Here is a 17,900-nt window from a genome sequence, read left to right on the forward strand (position 1 = left end):
TAGTATTCTGATTAGAAGAGACATTCAGAGATTTGATAGACTAGAACTAAAAGCGTATTTTAATTAGCTCAGTATGCAATACAGTCCCTGGCTTGGGTTTGTATTTATGATTTTCAGAGCGATCCCTAAGCCTGCCCTTCAAAAGAGAGCTTGTAAGTGGTTGGTGCTTTTTCCCCCCACAAACCTGCATTGAATTTTCAATAAAATTAATTTTGGGGGAGCCAGGTCATTTGATGAGATGGATAAACCAAGAAGGAGCAAGAGAGCAGCTAAAATACGAAAAAGAAAAAAGAATAGCAATATGTCTCATAATGGTAGCCAAACATGGACTGTCAGCAGCTGTAGCCTGAAGTTTCGGTGGGCTGGGCTGGGCTGGGCGCACTCCCTGCTCCTCTCCTGTGACGGAAGATGCGCCAGCCACAAGGTGGCCCCGAGGCCACTGCTTATCCCAGGAAGCACAAGGAGGCTACGGAGAGACGGTTGGTTTCTTTTTAGGTAAGATAGCATTGTTCCAAATTGACTTATATGGTAAAACTTATATTTTTTTATATATATTTTTTATCTTTGTGGGTACATAGAAGGTATATGTAGGTATTTTTATGGGTTACAGGAGATAATTTTGATACAGGTATGCAATGTGTAATAATCACATCAGGGTAAATGGGGTATGCATCACCTCAAGCATTTATCCATTATGTTACAAATAATTCCATTATACCCTTTTATATATTTTTAAATGTACAGTGAAATTATTTTTAGCTATAGTCAGCCTGTTACACTAGTAATTACTAGGTCTTATTCTTTCTGATTATTTTTTGTACCCATTAATCATCTCCACTTCTCCCCACTCCTCACTCCCCAACTACCCTTCCCAGCCTCTGGTAACTGTCCTTCTACCCCATCTCCGTTTAGCTCCCACAAATAAGTGAGAACATGCAAAGCTTGTCTTCCTGTGCCTGGCTTGTTTTAATTAGCATAATGACTTCCAGTTCCATCTCTGTTGTTGCAAATGACAGGATTTTATTCTTTTTATGGCTGAATAGTATTCCATTGTGCCATGTTTTCTTTGTTCATCTGTTTATGGACACATAAGTTGCTTCCAAATCTTGGTTGTTGCGAGTAGTGCTGCAGCAAACGTCGAAGCTCTCTCTTCAGTGTACTGATTTCCTTTCTTTTGGGTATATAACTAGGAGTGAGGTAGTATAACTCATTACCAAAGGCAGCACTATGTTTTCAACATAGATTCATGGTCTCAGTTGTAATTTTTTCTGACTAAAAAATATTTTGAACTGTCAGTTCCTCTTGTACTAATTTTTCTGAATGGATAACTCAGTGTCTTTGCAAATAACTTCAGTTGGGTTGGTTGCTAGTCAACATGGCAACCTAAGCTTAATCTTAACATTACCTTCAAGACTGAAAATTTAAGCATCATTTCTATTACTAGCAAACTGCTTTCAAGTATTGATAAAAATTATTAATTCATTCCTTCAGTGGATGCTTATTTACTGCTGCTTCTCTGTCAGATACTCTGCTGAACACTGGCAATAAAAAAAATAGGACCAAAATAGTCACCCGTTGCCTTCATGGTGTTTACAGCCTAGAGGGAGAACCCTCCAGTCACATAATAACTCACACTAGGATGTGTGCTCCATTAGAGAAAGAAGTCGTTGGGCTTGTTCTGGCTGTGTCCCCGGCACAGTGGCTGCACATAGGAAGCACTCAGTCATAGTTACTGTGTCAGTCGGGCTGGCAACTTCTGGGCCCAGGAGCCATATCTGGCCCATCACCTATTGTTATAAATAAAGTTTTGTTGGCATATAGCCAAACTCATTCTGGTTTTGTTCCATAGTGGCAGAACTGAGTAGCTGTGACAGAGACTATATGGGCCACAAAGCCTAAAGTAGTTTGGCTCTCAGGCCCTTGACAGAAATTGTTGGCCACCGGGTTGGTCTCAGTGACTTGAAAGGAAGACTGTTAAAACGAATGTTAGGAGCGAGGCCTAACTGGGGAATGAAAACTTCCCAAATTAAGTGTCCATGGATTTGAGATAGGAAAAAAGAATAGACATTGAGCCCAGGCAGGGGATGGCACCTTTAACAGCCCTGTCTTTGGGAGGGCGGGACACAGATGGCACCTCAAGGAACTGGCTGGAGCACAGAGCAAGGGAAAGAATGATTTGAGCGGCCTAAAAAGAGAACCAGCCATTGGTGATTCACTGGGCATTCAGTTGGAAAAGAGCACTGTACACAGCGTTGAGCATGTTGCTGGGGATGGGGCAGGAGGGGGCATGGGAAGAGACCTATGGGAAAGTTATTTACAGTAATCTAGTCAAGACATGAGGGTGCTTGGTCAGGGATATTCAGAGAGAAGTTTTGTTTCTTGTGTTTTAATGGAAAAGGTTCTAGAAATACCCAGTATGTAAATTCAAGAGGCATGACTTCATCCTTATGGCATTCTATATGGCCATCCTTATGGCACTTCAGCTATTGCAGATGGATTTTGGCCTTTGTAGAACTGACTTTGCTTCCTGCCAGCATTGCCCCATTGGTGGTTACTTTGTTGTGGCATAGTTGAGATCTATACCTCAAGGGTATAGATCTAGGAATGTCTGAGTAGGAGGCGTTATCATTGTGGTGGAAGTGGTTCCCTCAGAAGACAGACATGCTTGTTCAAAGCAATCTGGGCTGTGCAAGTGCAGCTAATTGATGACTTTAGCTAGAACTCAGATTGTAGCACTATGCATTTATGGTTTTGTTTGCCTAGGAGACATATATTGTTTGCCTACATGTGGCAAGCATTTTGAATGGAAAACAAAAGATTATTTGCCATGCCCTCAAGGAACTCACCTTCAGAAATTTTAGACACTTAGGCTGGACGCTAAGGCGCAGTGGCTCACGCTGTAATCCCAGCACTTTAGGAGGCTGAGGCAAGTGGATCATGAGGTCAGGAGTTCAAGACCACCCTGACCAACATGGTGAAACCCTCTCTCTACTAAAAATACAAAAAATTGGCCAGGTATGGTGGCATGTGCCTGTAATTCCAGCTTCCTCAAGAAGCTGAGGCAGGAGAATCACTTGAACCCGTAAGGCAGAGGTTGTGGTGAGCAGAGATCATGCCATTGCACTCCAGCCTGGGTGACAGAGCAAAACTCCCTCTCAAAACGAAAAAAAAGGAGACAGTTCAGGGATCAAATGGGTTTTTAATAAGACTTCTGTGCCACCTCATTTGTATCACATTTAAGCATGACAATTGAAAATTTTAAAAATATTTTTTAAATAGAAACTATACAGAAAATAATATAACTATTCACAGTAGAGACTTAACATAATATGATGTCATATTTGCTTCAGAGCTCTCTGTTTTAGAAATGTTATAGGTGTCCCCATCCCACCCGCAGAGGGAACCACAGTTCACAAATTGTTGTGTTATGTCATTTTCATCTAGAATGTGACATGAAAGTACATTTCTTGATTGCTAATAAGGTTGATTATTGTTTCATATATGTCAATGGCTATATGAGTTTTCTCTTTTCTAAATTGCCTGTTCCTATCCTTTTCCCATTTCTGGTTGGGATGTTGGCCTTTTTCTTACTGATTTTTAGGATTGATTTTTTCCTTTTGAGATGGAATCTCGTTCTGTTGCCCAGGCTGGAGTACAGTGGTGTGATCACAGCTCACTGCAACCTCTGCCTCCCGGGTTCAAGCGATTCTTCTGCCTCGGCCTCCCAAGTAGCTGAGATTACAGGCACATGCCACCGTGCCTGGCTGATTTTTGTATTTTTTGTGCTATATGAAGAAAAATGAAATAAATAATTGTCAGGCTAAGTCTCTTTTTCTTTTTCTTTTTTTTTTTTTTTTTTTTTGAGATGGAGTTTTGCTGTCACCCAAGCTGGAGTGCAGTGGCGTGATCTCACCTCACTGCAACCTCTAGCTCCTGGATTCAAGTGATTCTCCTGCCTCAGCCTCCTGAGTAGCTGGGGTTACAGGCATGCACCACCACGCCCAGCTAATTTTTTTATTTGTAGTCGAGATGGGGTTTCACCAGGTTGGCCAGGCTGGTCTCAAACTCCTGACCTCCAGAGATCCACCCCTCGGCCTCCCAAAGTGCTGGGATTACAGGCGAGAGCCACAATGCCCAGCCAGGAATTCTTTAATCTGATAACCATACATTATCTGTTGTATCTTCTCCCTGCCTGTGGCTTGTGGCTTGTGTTTTTAGTTTCCATTATGTGCTATCTTTTGTTATATAGATGTTTGTAATGTTAGCATAGTTGAATTTATCACCTGTTTATGTCTTAGGTATTTTATGTCTTTTATAAGAAGATACAATGTCCAAGATTATAGAGATGGTCTCCTATATTTCTTTCCTTAATAAGCTTTAAGAAGTTTTGCTTTTCCTAATTAGGTCTTTATCTAGAATGTGTTTTTGTATATTATATAAGGGATTTACTTTCATTTCATGTGGCGAGACTGTTGTCCCACAGCATTTATTAGCCACCAGCTTGTAATGCTCTGCTTCCTTCAAACCTGTCATATAACTGAGTGTGAACCTGTCAAACTGGGGGCTGCGAAATCCTCAAGTCGTCAAAGCAGACCATTAACAAAGGGCAGATTCTTTCACAATGTGACTTGTGGAATGGAACCAACAATACTGTGTATTCAAATGACACCTCACATATGGAAAAGAATACATTGGTCAGCCAGGTTGTTAACCTCCTGCTTTCTGGGTGTAGGTTGCAGTGAGTGCCATCCTAGTCAGGAGGCAATCTGCCTTATGGCACAACCTGTCCCTGAGGGAAGCCAAACAGATGGTAAAATGAAATGTGACAATATTTGCTGGCAACCAGCCATAATCTTAGTATGTTAACTTTATTTTACTTTCTGTGTTAAATGAGGAATGGCTCATTTATCTCTTTAGTTATTGTATTAGTATTTAGAGTATGTTCGAAACCAGATTGTCATAAACCAGGGTTATAGAGCCAACCCCTAATATTTGGCAGTGAGAAGAACCTAGTCATTTTATAACAGTTTCAGTATTTAAAGTTTTCTGTTGGCCAGGCACAATAGTTCATGCCTGTAATCCCAGTTGGGAGGCTGTTGCAGGTGGATCACCTGAGCTCAGGAGTTCCAGACCAGCCTGCCCAACATGGTGAAACCCCATCTCTACTAGAAATACAAAAAATTAACCAAGTGTAGTGGCACATAACCTGTAATCCCAACTACTCTGGAGGCTGAGGCAGGGGGAATCTCTTGAACACAGGAGGTAGAGGTCGTAGTGAGCGGAGATTAGGCCACTGCACCCCAGCCTAGGTGACAGAGCAAGACTCTGTCTCAGAAAAAAAAAAAAAATTCTGTTGCCTGTCTTCATTTTCGTTTGTAGTTTTCACCTGGAATTATGTACCTTCCTTGAAATCACCCAGAGCATCATTCTAAATTCATTACATTGCTCTTAAGTCAGGCAATAAAAATCTCTCTTATGTCGATATTAGCTTTAGTATGGTCTTTCTAATGATAATGATGATTTTTTACATGTATGCTTTTTTTCCTTTAGCTCTATCGAACTTTAAAAGATAATTTATTTGGCAAATTCATGTTCTAACTGTCCATAATATTTTTCTTGTTAAAATACATTTGAAGAGAACATAATTAAAATATTCTAAAAGATAAGAAAATGTTTTATTGCAATTTAATTGTATATAATAGTATTTAAAGAAACTCACCTGAGATTTCTAAATCATATATGTGAGTTGTTTGTTTAGGTTAAATTTTTTTAACATTTCTTTTACTTTATTTTTGATTGATAGATACTTTAAAAGTCTGCCGAAACGTTGATTGGAATATAAGTTTGATTGCAATGTTGGAAATACTCACATAATTATTAAAGTCATAAGAAATAATATGCAGATCCCAAACAGTGGATTCTTTCAGAGGACCCAAAGAGTCATATAAATACTGTAAGAAGATAGCATGTGAAGTTATTCTAGGGATCGCCAAAGAAAAGGCTCTAAAGAAACAGAAAACCAGGAGTGAGGGAATCCTTGGAGACCCAGAGGATCCCACCTGTAGGGCCGAGAATCTTTTTCTTCTTTTTTCTTTTTTTTTAAGCCATGTCCTTGAGTTGCAGATTTTTTAATTTAATGCACAGGAGACAGTGATAAACTAAATTGCAGATGAGATCAGTTAAAGTAGCATAAATCTAATTAAACCTTTCTCATCCTTAGTATTCTTGATAAACGTAAGATAGCACCGTCTCCTGTCTGGTCTCCCTTTCCTTCCGTCACCACTTCCCCCACCCCAAATATTGGTTCTGTTATGCTTTCTGCGGTGCACTTTACAATTTGTTTCTGCTGAAAGCCGTGTTCTGCCTCTATATAATACTGTAATTAGAGGTCTTAAAGAGAACTACAAGTTTTGTTCAAAACTCCATATGAACTTACTGTCATTGCCAGCGTTTCGCAGTCTGTATGGTTATAGGAGTTGCAAAGTCACGTGTCTTTCAGAGCTGCCTTTCCTGCAGATGCTTTCAGAGATCCTTATGTGCTAATGTGCATTGTGAGTATTCTCCAAGGGGAATAATAGTATGGTGTAGTGGTAGGAATTGATATGATTTTAGAAACATGAACACTTTTTAAAATGGAAGAAGACAAACAGCTTTTTTCTTTAAGTCATTTTTTAGTGTTTGTCATTCAGATTTGAAGACTCGAAATAAAGAGCTTCCCCAAAGACTAGTTAACAGTTGAGTCATTGACAAATGGGTAGAAAATCTAATTTTGAATTTTGTTTCATCTTTTTCAGATCTCAGTCATAGTGGATTGGCAGATCATTATGAAAATTCCCACTGGGGACAGCAGCCTACTTACAGAAGCGAAGCCAGCTGCAGCTGGGATAAAGTGATAATAGATAGGACTGACAAGGAGGCGTGGCCTTCCATCACAGGAACAGAGACTGAATCTGCCTCAGAATGTACTACAGACACTGACTCTGCCTCCAACTGCGGCTCAGAGAACAGTAGCATGGCTACAGGGAGTGCCCAGGGCAACTTCACTGGACATACCAAGAAGACAGATGGCAATAATGGCACCAATGGCGCACTCGTCCAAAGCCCTTCTAATCAGAGTGCCCTTGGAGCAGGAGGAGCGAACAGTAATGGAAGTGCAGCCAGAGTGTGGGGTGTAGCCACAGGCTCCAGCTCTGGCCTGGCTCACTGCTCTATCAGTGGTGGGGATGGAAAAATGGACACCATGATTGGAGATGGGAGAAGTCAGAATTGCTGGGGTGCTTCCAACTCCAATGCTGGCATTAATCTTAACCTTAATCCTAATGCCAACCCAGCTGCCTGGCCTGTACTTGGACATGAAGGAACCGTGGCGACAGGCAGCCCTTCCAGTATTTGCAGTCCAGTCAGTGCCATAGGTCAAAATATGGGCAACCAGAATGGGAACCCAACAGGCACTTTAGGTGCTTGGGGAAACTTGCTGCCGCAAGAGAGCACAGAACCACAAACGTCCACTTCTCAGAATGTGTCTTTCAGCGTACAACCTCAGAACCTTAACACTGATGGACCAAATAACACTAACCCCATGAACTCTTCACCCAACCCTATCAATGCAATGCAGACAGATGGACTGCCAAACTGGGGCATGGCTGTTGGTATGGGGGCCATCATCCCGCCCCACCTGCAAGGCCTTCCTGGTGCTAATGGATCATCAGTTTCTCAAGTCAGTGGGGGCAGTGCTGAAGGAATAAGCAATTCTGTGTGGGGATTGTCCCCAGGTAACCCTGCCACAGGAAATGGTAATTCTGGGTTCAGTCAGGGGAATGGAGACACTGTGAACTCAGCATTAAGTGCTAAACAAAATGGATCCAGCAGTGCTGTGCAAAAGGAAGGAAATGGAGGAAATGCTTGGGATTCAGGACCTCCTGCTGGTCCTGGAATACTTGCTTGGGGAAGGGGCAGTGGCAACAATGGCGTTGGTAATATCCATTCAGGAGCTTGGGGCCACCCCAGCCGAAGCACCTCTAATGGTGTGAATGGAGAATGGGGAAAGCCCCCAAACCAGCATTCCAATAGTGACATCAATGGGAAAGGATCAACAGGGTGGGAAAGTCCTAGTGCCACCAGCCAGAACCCTACCGTGCAGCCTAGCGGTGAACACATGAACTCCTGGGCCAAAGCTGCATCTTCTGGAACTACAGCAAGTGAAGGAAGTAGCGATGGTTCTGGCAACCACAGTGAAGGAAGCACTGGGAGGGAAGGAACAGGAGAAGGCCGAAGGCGAGATAAAGGGATTTTAGACCAAGGGCATATCCAGTTGCCAAGGAATGATCTTGACCCAAGAGTTCTGTCTAATACTGGTTGGGGACAGACTCCTGTAAAGCAAAACACTGCCTGGGAATTTGAAGAATCCCCTAGGTCTGAAAGGAAAAATGATAATGGGACAGAGGCCTGGGGTTGTGCAGCTACTCAGCCTTCAAACTCAGGGGGGAAGAACGATGGGTCCATCATGAACAGTACAAATACCTCTTCAGTATCTGGGTGGGTCAGTGCGCCACCTGCCGCTGTGCCAGCAAGCACAGGTTGGGGGGACAGCAACAACAAAGCGCCAAGCGGCCCAGGGGTTTGGGGGGACTCGATAAGCTCTACTGCTGTTAGTGCTGCTGCTGCTGCTAAGAGCGGCCACGCTTGGAGTGGGGCTGCAAATCAGGAGGACAAGTCACCCACCTGGGGTGAGCCTCCAAAGCCCAAAGCCCAACACTGGGGAGATGGACAAAGATCAAATCCAGCCTGGAGTGCAGGAGGGGGAGACTGGGCAGATTCATCGTCTGTCCTGGCACACTTGGCGGATGGGAAAAAAAATGGATCTGGATGGGATGCTGATAGTAATAGATCAGGGTCTGCTTGGAATGACACCACGAGATCTGGGACCAGCGGCTGGGGCAGCAGCACAAATACAAAGGTCAATCCAGGTACAAATTGGGGGGAGACTTTAAAACCCGGCCCCCAACAAAACTGGGCTAACAAACCCCAAGACAACAATGTGAGTAACTGGGGAGGAGCTGCTTCTGTGAAACAGACAGGAACAGGGTGGATCGGGGGCCCAGTACCAGTCAAACAGAAGGACAGCAGCGAGGCAACTGGCTGGGAAGAACCCTCTCCACCGTCCATTCGCCGCAAAATGGAAATTGATGATGGTACCTCAGCTTGGGGGGACCCAAGCAACTATAACAATAAAACTGTAAACATGTGGGATAGAAACAACCCGGTCATCCAGAGCAGTACCACGACCAATACCACCACCACCACCACTACCACGAGCAACACCACACACAGGGTGGAGACGCCGCCACCGCACCAGGCCAGTGCTCAGCTGAATCGATCACCATTGCTCGGTCCAGGTATGGAAGGTATTGAATATTCCTTTGCGACTAAAAAAATAGCGTATTCTCATTATATATTCATGAATACTCTCAGATAGTGTTTTTATAGCAGATAGCATTAAAATAATTTAAGTTCCCTATCACCCTACAATATTTAAAGAGTAGCCAGTGAGAGCAAGCAAAGCAGCACCCTTTGGTAGTTTTCTATCCGAGAAAAAATATATGAAGCATATTCAGTAGGACATGAAATGAATGTTTTGGTGGTGGTGGCGGTGGCCTGGGGTGGAGACGGAGATGGATTTGAAAGCAATGACAGTGCATGACCGCAAGATTTCATAACCATTTGGATGTAGGAGCAAAGAAGATGAGATAGACACAGTTCAGAGCTGGGGCAAGTTGGCAGATGACTGTGCCAATTCACCGACATGCCCATGAGCACAGCAGTAGGCACAGAGCCTGATGTGTCCAGTGGAGATGATAAAAAGTGCCAGATATGGAGGACCAGTTCTCAGCCAGAGGGTCAAAGTCACGAGTAGAGAGATTTAAGGTGACAGAGTCATGAGCATGTTTCAAAGCTGTTAGATAGGAACAAGTAGAGATGAGAATGGATGAAGAGGGAGGAGATCCCTGCGTGCAGTAGGACAAGGGCCCTTCCTCCATCTTGTGAAGCAAGGAGCTGGAAAGAGTGCTGCACAGGTGGGCCAGGCTGTCATGGCCAGAGGGTCAAGGCCACCTGCTGGGGTTCTTTTCTCTCTGGGAATGTGATGGATACCAGCCCGGAGGGGAAGAGGGCCAGCTAGGAACAGGAGCGTGCATTCGCCCATTTAGAGAACAGGAACAGAGAACTGACTGGGGCCCTTGGAGGGTTCCTGGGCAATGTCAGGGCCCAGAGATCACCATACACAGTGAATTTATTAGGGCCTGCCATGTGCTAGGCTGTGCTTTAGTAGCTGGGGAAACTGCAGGGAGCAAAACAGTCAAAACCCTGCCATGGTAGAGTGTAGATCTAGTAAGGAATTCAAGCGTATCCCTAGTATCGGGCGGTGATGGCGCAAGGGAGGAAACAGCCCACGGGGTCTGCACACTGGGGGCCAGTGGAGTCGGGGTGGGTCACCGTCGTGTGTAGGGTAGCCTGGACATTTGGGAACCTTTTTGGTATTCGTCGTAAGCATTCAATAGAATGTCCTACTTGCTGCATTAATTCAAATGTGACTGCTCTAGAGGACCTCCGTCGGCCCACCAGCTGGGCCCTCTAGCCGCCTTGCAGACTCCTGGTGGCTCACTTGTACCTCTGAGGCTGCCGCGTCAGAGTCCTTGACGGATCTCAAGACAGTTTTAGCCTCCGTCTAACACGTCAGTGTCACTAAACTGGACGTCAGAAACTGGTGGTCCATGGGCTGCACCTAGTCCCACAAGTGTGCCTTTTTGGCGTACATTTATTCTGTGAATCGGCATTTTTTAAATGCAAATGTTTTATATTAAATTCTAGATTGCTGGCTTCCTTTGGAAACCTGAAAAGTCTAACACATTGGATTCACATGGCAGCAGTCAGTCAGAGCCTCTGCCTTCGTAAGGGCCTGTGTGTTCTCTCCATATGAGGCCACACTCCGAAGCGCCCCTGACGGTTCCCAGCATTGAGGCTTTTGATCAGTGGCCGTTAAGCTTCATCAGGCTTGTGCTGCTGTTCTTACACTGGGCCTGTCTACGTTAACTGGCTGGTTCCTTGGGGTACTTGAATTTGCATTTTCAATTTTTTACTAACATATGACTAACATTTCTAGGCACTTATATTTTATAGAGTACTTGGGGCAATAAGGAGAAGCAGGAAGAAAGAAAATGAAGGGATTTGAAAAATAAGATTATTTTTCAAATCCCTTCATTTGAAAATCCCTTCTAGTGGGACAGACCAGTAATATCAAATTTAATAGGCTTTAATTAGCATTATAGTAAAGGTATGCAGAAAAGTGATCTGAGAGCCCCCGCCTATAATCCCAGTTACTTGGGAGGCTGAGGTGGGAGGATGGCTTGAGCCCAGGGATTCAAAGCCTACCTGGGCAACATCGTGAGTCCCCATTTCTTTTTTTTTAAAAAAAAAAAAAAAAAAAGGGCTCCAAGAACAGAATTAATACGGTCAACATTGCTTAACGGTGATATATTCTAAGAAATGTGTCATCAGACAATTTCAGCATTGTGTTAACATTATAAAGCATAGTTACACAAACGTAGATGATGCAGCCTCCTGCTCACCTAGGCTGTATGGTACAAATTGCTCTTAGGCTGCAAACCTGCGCAGCATGTTTCTGAATACTGTAGGCAGTTGTAGCACAATGCTTAAGTATTTATGTATCTAAATATGAAAAGAGGGTATTAAAAATATGATCTAAAAGGTTAAAAATGACACACCTGTGTAGGGCACTTACCACGAGTGGAGCTTGCAGGACTGGAAGTGGCGCTGGGTAGGTCAGTGAGTGAGTGACGGTGAGTGAATGTGAAGGCCTAGGGTGTTAATGTGCACTGCTGTAGACTTTGTGAACACTGCACTTAAGCCACGCTACACTTATTAAAAGATTAAAAGATACTTTTGCTTCAATAACACTTAGCTTAAAACACAAACACATTGTACAGCGATACAAAAGTATTTTTTATGTACTTACTCTGTGAGATTTTTTTGTTGTTCCTTTTAAACTTTTTTTGTTAACTAAGACACAAACACATTAGCCTAGGCCTACACAGGGTCGGGATCTTCACTGTCACTGTCGTCCACCTCCACACCTTGTCCCATTGGAGATGCAATAACGAGTATAGTAAAGACATAAACCAGTAACGTAGACTTTGGTTAGCATCATCAGTTGGGTGTGCTAGACCTCGCTGCGGCTGGCCGCACAGTAGGCTGTTTACACGAGCATCACCACAAACACCCGAGGAATGCATTGCGCTACACTGTGATGGGTACAGCGTCACTAGGTGATGGGAGTTTTTCAGCTCCATTATATATAATCTTAGGGGACGTTGTCATATACACAGTCAGTTGACTGAAATGTCATTATGCAGCCCATGACTGTTTTTAAATGGCTAGTATGTCGCATCCACCCATAGTGAATAGTCCCATACTCTTCCTCCTAGGTCACAATTTGAGTGTCCTCTCCTGCTCAGAGACTCCTGGAAGAGCTCAAGCTAAGAGAGTCCTGTGCCTGGCACTGAAGTCTTGCAATAAGTGTGGTCTGGCCATGCTTGGCAGTCCCATGTGGAGCATTTTTATACATCATCTCATTGAATTTTTACAGCTCTTTGGGCCTCATTTCACAAACGAGATCTAGGAGATTAAGTAGCTCTCCAAGGGCACGTATGTGGAAGGGAGATGGTGAAGTCTCAGATACGTAATATATACCATGACCCGATTGCTGATATTTCTAAAATATTACATCCATGACACCCTACAGAGGTTAGAACCACATTATATTTGTTGGGGGATTTCTCTCCTTTGATATGTTATCCTTAGAAACTTTCTCTTTTAGAGACAGAGTCTTGCTGTGTTGCCAAGCCATCCTCTCACTTTGGCCTCCCAAAGTGTTGGGATCACAGGTGTGAGCCATCATGCCTGGCCAGAAACTATGCTTTTTTTTTTTTAAGGCAGAGTCTCACTCTGTTGCCTGGGCTGGAGTGCAGTGGCTCAATCTCAGCTCACTACAGCCTCCACCTCCCAGGTTCAAGTGATTCTCTTGCCTCAGCCTCACTAGTAGCTGGGATTGCAAGCACGCACCACCACGCCCAGCTGATTTTTGTATTTTTAGTGGAGACTGGGTTTCACTATGTTGGCCAGGTTGGTCTTGAACTCCTGACCTCGAGTGATCCACCCACCTCGGGTTCCTGAAGTGCTGGGATTGCAGGCATGAGCCACTGTGCCTGGCCCAGGAACTACTTTTAACTGGTTTTTAATAGCCAAAAATGGGAGCTTCACTGAGAAAAGCATTCTTGTTCAATTAAAAGGGCCAAAATAATTCTCTTATATGGAAAATATTTACAGGTTTTTTAAAACAAATGGCATGTATTATTACCAAATATAAAGAAGAAAAATGTGCTGTAACTGCTACAGCTTAACAGAGTGAGTATTTGTATACTCCTTTTATGCTGCAGCTCTTGGAGCTTCTGCATGCCTGTGCTCTTTGTAGTTGTAGCAATATTATAGGAGCAGCTATGAATCTAGTTTTACCAATTAACAGAGATAAACAAGTTACACAAACTTTTTTCCTTGTAGAAGTAAGCTCATATGCTGAAACTATGCCGAGTTTAGCGTATTAGACCACATACGATGAGGTTACTTGTTTATTTTTTTCATTTATAATGTTAATCTCTTTTTCTACCACTGGTGTAAAGTGGCTGCACTATTATTCCTGCGCTGTATTACCTGTGGTGTTTTAAGTTTCGGGCATCAACCATGCCTTCTTTGGCGGTGAGCGTGAAGTTCATCACCCTTAAGAATTACGAGTAATCATGGTCTTTCACTCTCCAAGCTTGTCAGACCAAGCGATTCTTTGAGCCTATAGAAGTAGCAGACACAATTCCGTACCAGTTCCCTTCATAGAGGTGACAGCATACGGGAGTGGCATTCCTTTCTGGGGACTGTGCCTTCTGGCCATTCAGGGGCAGCAAGGGCAGCAGCAATCTCAGCATCTGCCAGGCCGTGCTGCCCACTGGCTTGGATGCCTTGCATAGCTTTCAGTAGCTACTGGGATTCCCAGACAAAAAGCCTTCCACTTGTGACTGCCTCGTAAAGTTTCTGTTTTTCAAGTTGGTGTTTTTAGGTTTTATGTAATTTTGCCATTGGCCTATGCTGAATTTATAGAATTTTCACTTACATCAGAGTTTGGGTTTTAAATTTTTGATCATTACCACTTAAGGGTATTGACCTCTCCTATCTTACAAAACATGATTTCTGAATTACATATTTGTGTGTGTGTGTGTGTGTGTGTGTGTGTGTGTGTGTGTGTGTTTTAAAGGAGTGAATGCTACGGTACAGTCATTTTTCTCCTGTGTTTGTTGATACTAACTAGTATTCTGTGAGCCTGAGGAAAACCGATAGTATTTTAGGAAATGCAGTGTAGCTTCCTAAACTGGGTTGTCTGGACCTGGTTCAGATTCATTCTGGAGCTAAAACAATGGTGTGAATTCAGAGAAATATCCCTGTGCCTGTCTTTTTATCAGAAAGTATAGGCTGCCTGAGAAGGGCTTCAGAGGCTGCACTTGACCCAGGATGTGAAGTTGTCTACACTGGCTCATACACCTCCTCCTCATCAGAACATTCCTTAGTTACTCAGTCTCTGGTGCAAGCCAGAATTGCAGGACCTGCACCTGGTGTTCTGCTGCGCATACAAAGCTATTAAGTCGTCATGAAATCAGTCTGTTTTACCGGTTACAGTAGTGGGATGTGGCACAAAGGGAGAAAGGAAAAACATAGCATTTATGTGTGTTCTAAGGGAATGGAACAAATCCTAAAAATACTCAGCAACGTGATTACCTTGTATACTTAGACATAAATATTCTGGGACACTTAAAAACCCACTTGCAGGCCGGGTGCGGTGGCTCATGCCTATAATCCCAGCACTTTGGGAGGCCAAGGTGGGCGGATCACGAGGTCAGGAGATCGAGACCATCCTGGCCAACATGGTGAAACCCCATCTCTACTAAAAATACAAAAAAATAACCTGGTATGGTGGTGCGTGCCTGTAGTCCCCCCTACTCGGGAGGCTGAGGCAGAAGAATTGCTTGAAACCGGAAAACGGAAGTTAGAGTGAGCCGGGATTGTGCCCCTGCACTCCAACCTGGTGTTAGAGCTAGACTCGTCTCAAAAAAAAAAAAAAAAACAAAAACAAAAACTTGCAGACACACAAAAGAACATTGAATACTAATTACTAAAACCATTTAGTGAGTGACGGAGCCTCATAGTTGACTCTGAATCTAACAATGAAATTGAAGAAGAACTTGCAGGGATTTCGTCTCTGAACTCAGATTTCACCAAAATGTAGATAATTTTAGAGTAAAGTATGAAGGCTGTTATACACTTGATCCAAGCTTAACCAGCAACATAGTGGGGTCTCGACATACTGTGTATTCCACAATGGCTAGAAGTAAAATATTATTACATATGCCAATCAGAAATTAACCTATGCAGGAACTATACTGCTAATACTGATCTTAGTCTAGAATTTTTTGTGTTCATTTTACTGCCTATTCGCAGCTCTTTAGAGATGTCTCTCGACCACAGCAGGTATTTCAGCTGTGCTGGTGGTGACCACTGTGGGCTACTGCAAGTGAGCAAAGGCTCTAGCCAGAGGCAAATTTTACTTTGCGTATGGGTACTTAATCTGGTGATACTTGCTTTAAAACTTGGTTTTCTGAAACATTTATCATAATATAAAATCTAAAAGCAGAGATTGTATGTATTAATCATGGAAGAGGCATATCTCCCTTTCACTAAACTAAAACTTGGAAAAAATTAGGAAGCTACTACCTACAGCAGTGAAGCATGTATTGTTTCTCTAAGTCTCTTCAGCAGCAGAAGCTAGAGAGCTTTGGCCTTCCTGCTAGACTCCTGGCCTAGGAAGTTTATCATTCTTTAATATAAAAACTCTACCAAAAAACAGTCACCTTCAGATGGAATGAATCAGCAAGATCCTGTTATAGCTCAGCTGTTTTCACATAACTTCAGAAACAGATCCCATTGACCTCCCCAGTCAGAAGGAATTCTATTTTAAGCACTACGCAATGGTTACTAAAAGAGGAATGATCTGAGTGATCTATGCTTTTTGTAGGTGTGGCATTTTTTTGGGGTTTGGATTGGACTGGGTTTTTGCCTTCCTGTGTTCGAGGGGTTTGGTAAGTGGGGCTGGACTTGAGCAGGGACTGGGGAGTTAGAAGCCTGCTAGGAAGTAGGAAGAGATGCTTCTCGGCGCAAGTCCCTGGCGTGAGACACTCAAACCCCACGTGCAAAGGCCTTAGCTTTGGGCAACTCAAAATAGGTAAGTGATGAAGACAGTTAAATACAGTGTGAGGCCGGACACAGTGGCTCACGCCTGTAATCCCAGCACTTTGGGAGGCTGAGCCAGGCGGGTTGCTTGAACCCAGGAGTTTGAGAACAGCCTGGGCAACCTAGTAAGACCCACATCTCTACAAAAAAAATACAAAAATTAGCGTGCCTCTAGTCCCAGCTACACAGGAGGCCGAGGCAGGAGGATCACCTGAGCCCAGGGAGGTCAAGGCTGCAGTGAACTGTGGATACACCGCCACACTCCACCCTGGACAACAGGAGATCCTGTTTCAAAAAAAAAAAGGAAAAAAATACGGTGTGTCCCCCCCCACCCCCTCATACCAGTAGGGAAGAGTGAGCACATTAAAATCTATATTAATGTACTGAAATCAAAACTAAATAAAATGGCTTTTCCTTTTCTAATACTTACTCCATGTGATGATAAGGCAGGGAGAAGCTCTTCTAAGGAAAGTTGCTGTGCAGCTCGAGGCCTGTGGTCTGCTTCTAGAAAGGACCCTGAATCTGAAACCCTCAAATAGAGTCCCCTGAATTTGGAACAGAAGTGTAAAATGCCCACAGCAAAGGCTGTCAGAAAAGTAGGATACTTTGCCATCTGACTGTATTCTTGTATAATGAGCAAACTCTTCTATATAAAGTTTCACTGTATAAAAATTCATCTTGATTTCAGATATGAAAGATTCATTGATCTTGAAACTGTCAGTTCTGCTCTGTTTCTCCATAAGCCAGTACCCAACCAACTATCATAGTAAATTTATGTTAACTTTTAAAGGCCATTGGTATGACTAAAAAATCTCATCTAATTAATATTTAGGTCGGTACCTTAAAAAGCCAAGCACAGAGCAAGCACTCAGTAAATGCCTGATCAATTGAATTTTTAATCCTTTATCATATATAGATGTATATATTTTATTTTTATTATTATTAGTAGTAGTAGTAGTAGTATTGAGACAGAGTCTTAACTTTCACCCAGGCTAGAGTGCAGTGGCGAGACTTCAGCTCACTGCAATGTCCCATCTTCCAGGGTCAAGCAATTCTCGTGCCTTATCCTCCTGAGCAGCTGGTATTACAGTTGTGTGCCACCACGTTCGCCAGACTAGTCTTGAACTCCTGGCCTCAGGTGATTCACTTTCCTTGGCCTCCCAAAGTGCTGGGATTACAAGCATGAGCCACTGCACCCAGCCTAGTCCTTTATCATATATTCTCAATTAATTATAATTGGCCACTTTTTAACTAAACCTTTCTTCCCAAAAAGGAGTATTGCATTTATGAAGCTATGTAAGTGGCATCTGTGGAACAAGCTAGAATTCATTTTTTATTTCATAAAGGAAAGGATTCCATCCACTGACTGAATTATCTGTAGTGCTTAAGGTGCTATGTGCTTAACGATGTTTAGTGAGTGATTCTCTGTTCCTGGGTCCTATTTCTTGGCCTTTTCTCTGTCTGCTGCTCAATTTTATAACCATCTTCCGGGTGCACAC

At 43.3% G+C, this 17,900-nt stretch overlaps 1 protein-coding gene across 6 annotated transcripts in view; it reads left to right on the plus strand.

The window, feature by feature from the left end:
* Positions 1-17,900, plus strand: part of TNRC6C (trinucleotide repeat containing adaptor 6C) — a 146,628-nt gene that overhangs the window by 81,358 nt on the left and 47,370 nt on the right. For all 6 annotated transcript variants that reach the window (XM_074389014.1, XM_074389010.1, XM_074389012.1 and 3 more), the window contains exon 5: positions 6,795-9,395. In XM_074389014.1, coding sequence (XP_074245115.1) covers positions 6,795-9,395 — 2,601 coding nt within the window. The remainder of the gene's footprint in view (positions 1-6,794; positions 9,396-17,900) is intronic.

Source organism: Saimiri boliviensis, chromosome 17 (assembly GCF_048565385.1).
Source record: "Saimiri boliviensis isolate mSaiBol1 chromosome 17, mSaiBol1.pri, whole genome shotgun sequence".
Classification (NCBI taxonomy): Eukaryota; Metazoa; Chordata; class Mammalia; order Primates; family Cebidae; genus Saimiri; species Saimiri boliviensis.